General features: G+C 44.6%; 1 protein-coding gene across 1 annotated transcript in view; it reads left to right on the plus strand.

The window, feature by feature from the left end:
- Window positions 1–11,077, plus strand: part of phactr3b (phosphatase and actin regulator 3b) — a 73,063-nt gene that overhangs the window by 26,226 nt on the left and 35,760 nt on the right. The window contains exons 6-8 of the mRNA XM_063215771.1: window positions 1,187–1,382; window positions 1,699–1,889; window positions 5,686–5,839. Of these exons, the coding sequence (XP_063071841.1) occupies window positions 1,187–1,382; window positions 1,699–1,889; window positions 5,686–5,839 (541 nt within the window). The remainder of the gene's footprint in view (window positions 1–1,186; window positions 1,383–1,698; window positions 1,890–5,685; window positions 5,840–11,077) is intronic.

The raw sequence follows: 11,077 nt of genomic DNA on the forward strand, positions 1-11,077 counted from the left end.
AGCGGGGCTGCTGTGCCCTTGGCCTAGCAGTGAGCCAATCACAAAAGCACAGCGTGTACGTACAGTACAGTACAGTAGCGTCCATCCTGCTCTTTAGAGCTGCCCTAGCCTGCGCTGGGCTGTAGCACGCAGAGTCAACGGTGTATAATGTGCCTCTCTTGTTCTCTCCTGCTGGATAAGGTTCTCAGTCCAACCACATGATGACTTTGAAGGATACAATCCTGCTGCACCACATATCCCACATCACCTTAATTTCTGTTTTTACAGGATATTTTACTAATCATTTTAACTTTCCTTCCTGCCTGAGTAAATTGGCTGATTCATAATCAGAAAGAGTAGAAAAGGTTACGCAGCCTGTAGTGCATCTGTCCAACCTGGACAGGAGGCATTACACTTCACAAAAACACACAATCACAAAAACACTGGTGTAGGTGTAACAATTTTCTAGAAATGTAAGAAACGATCCAATGTGTGGATGACTGGGAATGTATTGGTCGGGGGTGGGGGTTGCGGGGTTGGGATTGTGGTGTTGTTTGATACTGTTTTGCATTTCTTGCAATTTAAAAAAATGAGTAACAAAAAGAAGTATCACTTAAGCACAGTATGTACCTCAATAGAGCTTTTCAGAGCTGCCTGCGCTGGGCTTACAGAACGCAGAGGCAATGGTGTAATGTGGCTCTCTTGTCCTCTCCTGCTGGAGTAGGTTGCCAGTCCCTGTGATTGCTTTGGAGGATACAATCCTGTACCACATGTCCCACATTGCCTTATTTCTACCCCTGTGCTTTTTCTACATTTTCAACCTGCCTGAATATACGTATATTAACCGATTTATAAGAGTAAAAAAAAAAGTCGAAATGTGCCTGTATAACCTGGACTTGGTGCATTAAACAGAATCACAAAAGCAAAGTACTAATGTCCAGAGCTCTAAATTAACACCAGCCAACCGTCCAAATGCTTGTAAAATGTAAATTTGGCTGGTGAAACAGACCAACTTACTTGCGACTTTCACCCATTAATGCATGTGTGTTTGGCTAGTAAGATCAGCATCTACTGGCCATTTTGGCTGGTGATGAAAAATGTTAATTTCGAGCCCTCCATATGTCCTGTACTTTCTACCTGCCTGTGCTGGGCTACAGTATGCAGAGTCGGTGTAATGTGCCTTTCCTGTCCTCTCCCGCTGTATTAGGTTCCCAGTCCAACCATGTGAGGCCCGGGCCGGCCACCCTTCCGCGCAACTTCACCCTCCCCAAAGACGCCTTCCGGGGGAAGATCCTCACACCGACCGGCTCGCCCCACCTGGGAGCCATGCACCCACAGCTGCCCCCTAGCTGCATCATCGAGGAACTGCACCGCGCACTCGCCACCAAGCATCGCCAAGACAGGTGTGTGCACTTCTCGACGTCATACAGATATACAGATAGCAGCAAATAAAATAAAATAAGTAAATGTGTGTACATGAGGGTACTCTCCTCTTGCTATGACGGATTAAGTTATTTAAACATTTATTGCATATGTTAAATTATTAAATGTTTGAAATTAAATGTATTAAATATGTTAATGTAATACATTTTCAAATGTAAGATTTATTAAATACAATCTTAGTCAGTGTCAAAGTTCAGATAATTTGCACTGTGACTGAGTAGGGCAGGTGAGATTAATACATTTTTATGTCTCTCTCTCTCTCTCTCTCTGTGCTAGTTTTAATGGGAGGGAAGTGCGCTCTTCACCAAAGCGCCGCTCGGACGGCCGCCTGTCACGAGCGGCCAGCACGGAGAAGGAGCCATGCGGGGAGGGTGAGAACAAGAAGGAGGCGGAGGAGAACAAGGAGAACATGCGACTAGACGAGTACTACAACGACCAGGACAGCTGGAACGACTCCGTCATCTCTGGTCAGTTTCCCGAACTCACTCGCTTTCAATTTCGAAAAAATTACATTTTTGGATTTCTTTTTTTCTTTGGAGCTTTCATCCGTTTTGTTGAAGGTGAAGGACGGTGAAGATGGTAATAGTGGGAGAGAGAGCTGGGGGAGGATTGGGAAATGATCTCGGGCCAGAATTGAACCTGGGTTCCTTGCATAACAGCAGTGTGGCAGGGGTGAAAGTAGTTTTTGCTTCTACTGGTGCTATCCCCACCCCACCCCCACTCATAAACAAACAACAAACAAGCAAAATAAACATGTGCACTACAGATCTACATCGCTGCTGCATGACTATTTCGGTTCTCTCTTCGAGGATACTTCTCTTAAAGGGACACTGTGTGAGATTTTTAGTTATTTATTTCCAAAATTCATGCTGCCCATTCACTAATGTTACCTTTTTCATGAATGCTGACCACCACCATCAAATTCTAAGTATTCATTATGACTGGAAAAATTGCACTTTTCATACATAAAAAGGGGGATCTTCTCCATGGTCCGCCATTTTGAATTTCCAAAAATAGCCATTTTTAGCTGCAAAAATGACTGTACTTGGATCTTACTAGTAAATATTTGTTTATTACTTAGTAAACTTTCATGTAAAGATCAAATTTGGCAATAGGCAGCCCAGTTTCAATGAGCAGCATAGTTGCAGTACCTTTTTTGACCATTTCCTGCACAGTGTCCCTTTAAATGGCATAGTGGGGTCGTACTTCATAGCAGACCTTACTTTTTTCAAAGTTTGGGTTTTGGGAAGCATTAAACCTATTCTCTTACCGGTACTGCGCACTAGCTGTTAATGTTATACCGGTGCTGCTACGCACCCGTCTACTTTCACCCCAGGACTGTGGTAACAATAAAACTCAGTTTTTGATTTCTATGTATATAGCGTCTAGCCAGCTCTTTCTTTTTAATTGTGTGTGAATTGAGTGAATGGCTGGAACAATAATTTGGTGCTAGATTGCATGGGTTGGCCCTTCACTGGTCAAAGAAAAAATCCTACCCCTAACCCTACCAGAGAAGTCTGCCCCATTGACTAAAAAAATCCCTACCAATCACTGAAGTGGGATCCCTATCTGGCTCGATAGGAGGGCCAGAGTGATTGTTTGCAGTTTGCACAAAAAAATATCAATTTACCATAAAGAAAATTTATGTCTCGTGTTGACTTTGAGCTGTGAGTCTGCTTTGGCCAACAGTAGGCCAACCGCTTGCCCAAAAAATGGGGCACTGATGATGAGGAAATACTGCTCAGTCAGCATCGAAATCAGTGATGTGGTTGGTTGTCATTTTGATCAGTAGAATACAGAGGGATTTGAAATACATCTGTTGATCGAGCTTTTGATAATTTGCCAGAGCATGATCCATCAACAAGCTCGTTATGAGAATCCAGTTAAGGCTCTCCAGACTCTTCGTTTACGGTGAAGCAAAATTAATTTTTGCTTCACCATGAGTCTGATCCAGCAATGCTATGACTGTACTGCAGTCAAATATACGTCACTGACTTGCATCACTCAGAGATTTTAAACAGCAAAAACCCTTCCCAGAGGGTCAGCCCTTCTTAGATGAGTGAAGGACAGTGCACATTTTCTATCTAGGACGCTGTTTCATTGAGGGAAAGAAACTGCATGATCTGCTTTAAGGACAAGGTCAGGAAAAAATGGGATGAAATAGAAAATGCTTTTCAGGAGTCGTGTTAGCATTTTTTTTTCAGTGTTTTCAAGCTGCTCGACAAACTTAGTTTTTTTTTTATTATTTAAATAAATGTGATTGGTCAGCTACATCTGTTGGCCTAATTCTGGCACGGGTCCGGTGCCATGACATGTGGGTCAGCGAAACATGAGTGGGGGGTGGGGAGGAAGGGTGGCTTAGGTAGGGGTGGGGCTAGGGACGGGAGGGGGCAGGGGGTTGACGAGAAGGGAGGGAGGGAATTTGAGAGGTAGCGAGAGAGAGTGTGTGTTTGTTGGTGCGTGTGAGATAGAGAGAGAGAGAGAGATCATCATCAGACAGAGAGAGAGAGAGAGAGAGAGAGAGAGAGAGAGAAAGAGAAACAAGGAGAGTTCATTTGCTTTCTTCTTTGCCAAACATGGAGAATTGCTGATGGTCAGGGGGCAACTTGGACTCATTACACATGCAGACTTATTAGACTGAGAGCGGACTACTGTAGGATGCGCTCCCGCTAAACCCAAAACACAGGGATTTGGTGTCAACATTTGATCACTGCGATCCTGATCTATGCGGGCAAGACGAGCTGAGAAATGGGCTTGTGAGCCTGTGAGGTCGTTCAGTATCTACCTTGCTGGTAAGAGGGTTGCAAATATTTGTTGTCATTCTGTCATTCTCAGAGTGAGGGTTTTTGTTTATCTGTTAAAACTTTGGTTGTGTGTGTGTGTGTGCGTGTGTGTGTGTGTGTGTGTGTGTGTGTGTGTGTGTGTGTGTGTGTTTGTGTGGGTGTGTGTGTGTGTGTGTGTGTGTGTGTGTGTGTATGTGTGTGTTTGTCTGTGTGTGTGTGTGTGTGTGTGTGTGTGTGTGTGTGTGTGTGTGTGTGTGTGTGTGTGTGTGTGTGTGTGTGTGTGTGTGTGTGTGTTTGTGTGTGTGGGTGTGTGTGTGTGTGTGTGGGTGTGGGTGTGTGTGTCTGTGCACTGGCATGTATTTGTCTATGAGGTGAGTGTGTGTAGATGTGTGCATTTGTAATACGGTAGATGCCAGCTCACTCAGCTCTGTGTGGATCTTGAGGTTTCTGTGAGGTCGGCGCAGGTTCAAGACGCGGTCTTGACTGCATGCGCAGGATGACCTCGGTTTACAGTGGTGCCGTGACCCGGATGGGAGTGAGGTTAAGGGCACAGGGCTGAGTGTAACTGATGCCAGCTAGCAAAAGCTCGTCGTGGAAAACGTTAGTCAATTTCCCTCCCGAAGTCCTGATGCAGATCCGCTACCGAAGCCCGGCAGGCGTTTAGCTCAGCAGGCGTTTAGCTCACTTGGTAATGCGTCTGCCTCCTATTACTGGAGTGTGTTGTGAGGTCAGAGGTTCAAGACTGGGTCTGCAGAGCATGACCTCGGTTACACACGCGTGCATGTGTGTGTGTGTGTGTGTGTGTGTGTGTGTGTGTGTGTTTGTGCGCGTGTGTTGTGTGCAAATTGTATGTCAGTGACTGTGTGTCTTCGTGGCTTCCTGTTAGTTTGTGGTGCATCTCTGCCTCTGCAGTGACTGCTTCTGATGCCCGTGTCTTCTGATGTCTGTATATGTGTCTTCTGTGTGTGATCTGTCTGTGGAACCACAATGACTCTGCTGCGGTGGATAAGAAGAAGGGTGGGTCTTGGGTTAGTTTGTGTGTTAGAGTCTTCTTCCTGATGGTGTGTGTGCGTGTGTGTATGTTTGCGTGTGATTCACACCTATGCCACCACAGGACAGGGACTGGACAGCGGCGCATCAGGACGGAACTATGTGTGTGTGTGCATGCGTGTGTGTGTGTGTGTGTGTGTGTGTGTGTGTGTGTGTGTGTGCACGTGTGCTCGTGTCTTCCTGACTGCATGTGTGTGATGTGTGGTAGGCACTCTGCCGCGGCATATCCGTAAGGAACTGTTAGTGGTGAAGCTACATTGTGTGTGTGTGTGTGTGTGTGTGTGTGTGTGTGTGTGTGTGTGTGTGTGTGTGTGTGTGTGTGTGTGTGTGTGTGTGTGTGTGTGTGTGTGTGTGTGTGTGTGTGTGTGTTTGTATACTATAATTCACATGTTACAGTAGTAACTGTGTATCTGTGTGTGCTTCTCCTCAGGCACTCTGCCGCGGCGTATACGCAAGGAGCTGCTGGCGGTGAAGCTGCGTAACCGGCCCAGCAAGGCGGAGCTGGAGGAGCGCAACATCTTCCCCGCCCGCAGCGACCAGGAGCGCCAGGAGATACGCCAGCAGATCGAGATGAAGCTCGCCAAGTAAGAACCACACACGCACACACACCAACGGATGTGCGGATAAGCAGGCACACACACACACAAATGTTCAGACGAACAGACACGCAGACACACACACCCTAGACCATACTCTGTCTCTCTGTGTATTTGCTTCCATACATGTGTGACCCCAGCAGACTGTACCATCTCGATACCTATACTGCGCTGTGATGTGTAGTCTGTCTACCTACAGTGGTATGAGTAAGTTTGGGCACCCTTTTGGAAAATCATTTCATCGTTTTATCTCTGGTAGAGCTTTTGAAGCAGCAACGTCATTTTGACATATTTTAAACCATAAGGAAAGAGAAACATTTCAGTTGTGAAATCATTTTAATAAGGCGTAACAGAAACAATTATTTGTGGATTTAAACATAAACAAAATAGGCTGTCCAAAAAAAGGGTGCCCAAACATAATCATACCACTGTATGTTGTCTCTTTACCTTCCTCCATAGCATTCTGTCTTTGTGCCTGTTTCGCCTCCCTACAGTACTTGTAATGTTTGTTTCTTGCACAGAACATTTCGCAGTGTTACCTGTTGTTCAAAGTAGTGTTAAGTTCAAGTTAGTTCAAGTAGGACTATCACTATCATAATTAAATTGGACACTGCACAATTTACTGTGTACCCATCTTAATTCTCTACCTATTCCATCTTTCTTTCTATCCATCTCCCTTCTTATGATGTCTTTGTTTATGTATCCCAGGGATGTCAACCTCAGGCCCATGGGCCAAATCTGGCCTGCGGGGTCATTTGTTTGGCCAGAGAGATCATTTCAAATGTATGTTACAGTTGGCTCACATAAACCACTGCTATATAATTTTAGTAACATGACTTAAACATGAGAGGCCAATGTAACATCTCCCACTCAAACAATAGAATAGATGTTTTTTTTTTTCGTTTATCAACATGGTGTTGGGAGGAAGGGCAAGACCCTGGCAGCCAACCTCGTGAGCTATTTTTGTTTTGACCGACAGCGGTTTCCAACAATCAGAGGTTGAGTTGTGCGTTGCTGGTTTCGCGCAGTCAGGAGAAAACAAAAATTTAGAACCCATGTATATGCTCAGGCACATTTAATCTACCATAAATGAGTGGTGAAATTTGCCTTCACATTCTAAGTGGGCGCATGCACAATTGTAGTCTTTTTTTTTTAATAAACATTGAGTTTGGCCTACAACTTCAGTTTAACATCACTGGTGTATCCCATCACACTGTCTTTACCATATACACTACCTACATTAGGTATTCATTATCCTACCTTGTGGATAGTAGATCTCCACACCCATCCCATATCTCCCTTTCTCATCCCCTGTTCTTTTCCCCATCTCTTACTGTATGCCTCTACCTTACTTCCTGAACTGCAAAGTGTCGGCCTGTCACCCTCCCAGTATCTCCAGTCTCCCCTGGCTTCAGGATGAAACCAATGCTGCCGCCTCTTTTGAATAGACGTGTTTTCAGAACACGTTGATCCCAATGCACGTGTCAGTCCATCAGGGCATAAGAGGAGCTATTTAGTAAGCTCGTGTCTGAGAAGAACACAGGCACATGGGAGATCAATGGCACCAAGGGCGGTTTTATAATGGCGGTTTTTACTGTACATTCTGAACCCGGGATCCCCATCCACCTACAGTCTTTCATCCGATTTAGCTCAGCGCTTTATATTCTCCATCACCTCCCCCTCTTTTTCTTTTTCTTTCTCTCTCTCTCTCTCTCTCTCTCTCTCTCTCTCTCTCTCTCTCTCTCTCTCTCTCTCTCTCTCTCTCTCTCTCTCTCTCTCTCTCTCTCCTTTTCTCTCCCTCTCTCTCTCTCTCCCTCTCTATTTCTTTCTTTCTTTCTCTTTTCTTTCTCTCTCTCTCTCTCCAGCTCTCAATTCTTCTATCATTCGATCCTTTTCTCTTTTTTCATTCATCTGTGTCTATTTTTTCCTAGGCCTGTCCTCCCACACTCTGCATTAGTGTGTCTGGCTGCTGTGTGGTACTGTGCTGTGTGTTGTGGTGTCTTCTCTCCTCCTCTTCTGCTCATTACCACTCTCTTCTTGCTCCTCATTCGTCTTGTCCTCCTCCTCCTCCTCTTTCAGCTCTGTACACTACCATTCCATCCATTCCATACAGTAGTCTGATATAGCCGGCAACATGATTTGAAGAGTTTATTTGCAAAACGGTGTATTCACCATTTTTGACTTTTGCATTTTATTATTGAAAATGACTGCTCAGAGGTCCTATCACCTATGTTTGAATTATTGCCATTGAAATATTTTGGGAACATACTTTCAACCTATATAAAATGCATTTTGCAATGCAATGCAATGGAATGCCCAATACAAACATTTTAATTTCCCAACATTCTACAAAATGGAGATGCACCGTCTTGCAAATAAACTCTTCATTTAGTGACTCATGCTTTGTCTTGCATTACATGAACCGTGTTAGTTTTTGGTATTAACAGTATTAAACTTAGCAAGCCTACTTAATTTGCATAATTTTGGTGGTTCCTGCTGTCAGAAGTTCTTATGTTTTCTTCATTTGTTTCTTTATATACTGTATGTATTCCGCTCACATACTCCTTCCTTATCCATTGCCTATTTTCAATCTTCGTCTTTCTTTGTGTTTTCCGCTCATCCCCTCACACCTTCTTTTCAGAGCGTATTCCCTCTGCGTCCCCACCCTCATGTCTATTCTATTTTCTATATTTAAATTCCTTTCTCTCTTTGTGTCTTCTGTTTTCTGACTCATTGGTGTTTCCTCAAACCCTTCTCTCTCATGACGTGCTCCCCTCTCCTTTGGGGTTTGTTCTCTGTCTTCCCACTCTTCCCTCTCTCTCTCTCTCTCTCTCTCTCTCTCTCTCTCTCTCTCTCTCTCTCTCTCTCTCTCTCTCTCTCTCTCTCTCTCTCTCTCTCTCTCTGTCTCGCTCTCTCTCCAACCCCACCCAAATCTTCCCTGAGTCTCTCTAGCCCTTTCTTGTCTTATATAACTGCCTTGGCTGCCTACTGTCTTTCCAAATCTGCATTACAACCCCCCCCCCCCTTCTCTAAACCCACTCACAAACAACACAGTCACATTAGTTTCTCAAAGTCTCTCCGGAAGCTTGTGTCATAGAGATTTCCTTTGTCCTCGTGTTGCTCGCAGCAGCTGTGATATGTCTGTGGGCAGGTGTTAACGGAAATCGAATGGAAGCGCAGGCGGCCTAATATGTTACCAAATACGATATTACCAAATGTGTTTTTTCACTGCTGCTAGTTTGACATTTTTGTAATCTCAAGATCACCTGTGGGCACTCATCCTTCAGACGTTACAATCCAGTGCAACCTCTTTTACAGTTTTCTGTATGCAGTATTAAAATGGGCACAACTGTTAAAAATGACTGAAATTAAGAGCACAGGTGAAGCAAGGTGAGTAGGAGTGGGTGGTTCTACTGTAGCTTCCAGGTGCAGTTTAGTGTAAAATGAGATTCAAACATGTATACAACGACGAATGAGAATTTCATTGTCAACGGAACAGTAGGCAGCACCATGTATCACCAGTCTGTTACAGTATGATGAGAGAATCACGCAAAACATATTTGATGCAGCTTGTGTATAATAATGCAGAAATGATCTTTGCAAGGAGGGGAAAGATAAGCATTCCAACTCAGTATATTTGTCTAAACATGCCTAACACAACTCCCTGCCTGTGCACCTATTTCACCAGTAAGGGGAGCCAGACTGCTACCATATCGACTCCACAAAGCCAGCGCTGTGCTGTTGGTGTGTTATGTGATTTCGCAGACAATAACAAAAACAAGCAAATCAATTTCAGACAGGAGGCTTTTAATCTTGTTCTCAGAGTTATATAAGGGCTATTCGGATACATTTTAGAAGACTAAGCACCTGATTAGGTGTGTTTTGTATTGATCACCGTATTGCTGAGCTTCACAGGCGATTATGCAAGTCCAGAGTATGCTGCTGTGTAATAGGTTTTCATATTGAGTGGAGATGGAGGCATCAGGCCAACCTGTTATGACTCTTATTGGGACAACAAAGTTATTTTAAGCATTTCTGCAAAAAAAAACTGACCGCAATATAAATCTGGCACAAAAAAACAGACACAGTGTTCTGCATACATAACATTTTCCATTTTTAGACGGATTCAGTTTCAGATATGCTTCGTATAGCTTTTTTTCTCTTAAGAGGAAAGGAAAATCGAACGGGCGGGTGCGGGTGGGGATTGGCAATATATGTTAATTCAACAGAGAAGCCTGCTGCAATCCAAAGACAAATCCACATACGGTACACAAACTGCCTTTGCAGTAAGCAATAGATTTTTTCCCAAATTAACCTTCCTGTCAATTAAGCACACCAGTGGGAATTGGTCTGTCGCTGGCTGGGCTATTTCTGGCCCCCTTGCTTACGCTGCGTGCTGGTCTACTGTAATTGCTGCGAGATCGGGGCGTCTCATTCTGACTGCACTGTGCTGGTGCTTCCCTCAGTATTTGCTCCTTTAAACTGTAAATTTTTGCCTGTGTTTGCAACCGCAGTGCCTGCTGCAGCACTCGCTGTAGGTCTGGTGAAACACTCACCTATGTTTTTCAGGCAGGCTCTTTCTTTCTTTCTTTCTTTCTTTCTTTCTTTCTTTCTTTCTTTCTTTCTTTCTTTCTTTCTTTCTTTCTTTCTTTCTTTCTTTCTTTCTTTTGAGACTCTTGTGGATATCTTCAGGTAAAGATCTATGAAGCATAAAGGAATCACTGCAAAATATGCACGTTTTTCCTATATGATCTAGAAAACGTGCACGATTAAAAATTGAAGACATGGCACTCTGTTGTGGCCGTTCTGAAGTGGGGCCGCTGGAAATATTCCCTACTTCAACGTAGCAGTTGGAGCTCAGCATCGGAGCACTGAGCTGGAAAAGAAACCAGGGAATGGGGGCATGAAAACATGGCCTCGGTCGCTCCTTCCTATGTGCACCACAGAGGCCAGCGCCTCTCCCCTCCTCTCCTCTCCTCTCTCCTCCTCTCTTCTCCTCTCCTTTCCTCTCCTCTCATTTCCTCTCCTTTTCTCTCCTCTCCTCTCTCCTCTCCTCTCTCGTCCTCTCCTCTCCTCTACTCTCCTCCCCTCTCCTCTCCTCTCCCTCTCCTCTCCTCTCCTCTCCTCTCCTCTCCTCTCCTCCTCCTCTCCTCTCCTCTCCTCTCCTCTCCTCCCCTCTCCACTCCTCTTCCTCTCCTCTCACCTCCTCTCCTCTCCTCGCCTCTC

Source organism: Engraulis encrasicolus, chromosome 14 (assembly GCF_034702125.1).
Source record: "Engraulis encrasicolus isolate BLACKSEA-1 chromosome 14, IST_EnEncr_1.0, whole genome shotgun sequence".
Classification (NCBI taxonomy): Eukaryota; Metazoa; Chordata; class Actinopteri; order Clupeiformes; family Engraulidae; genus Engraulis; species Engraulis encrasicolus.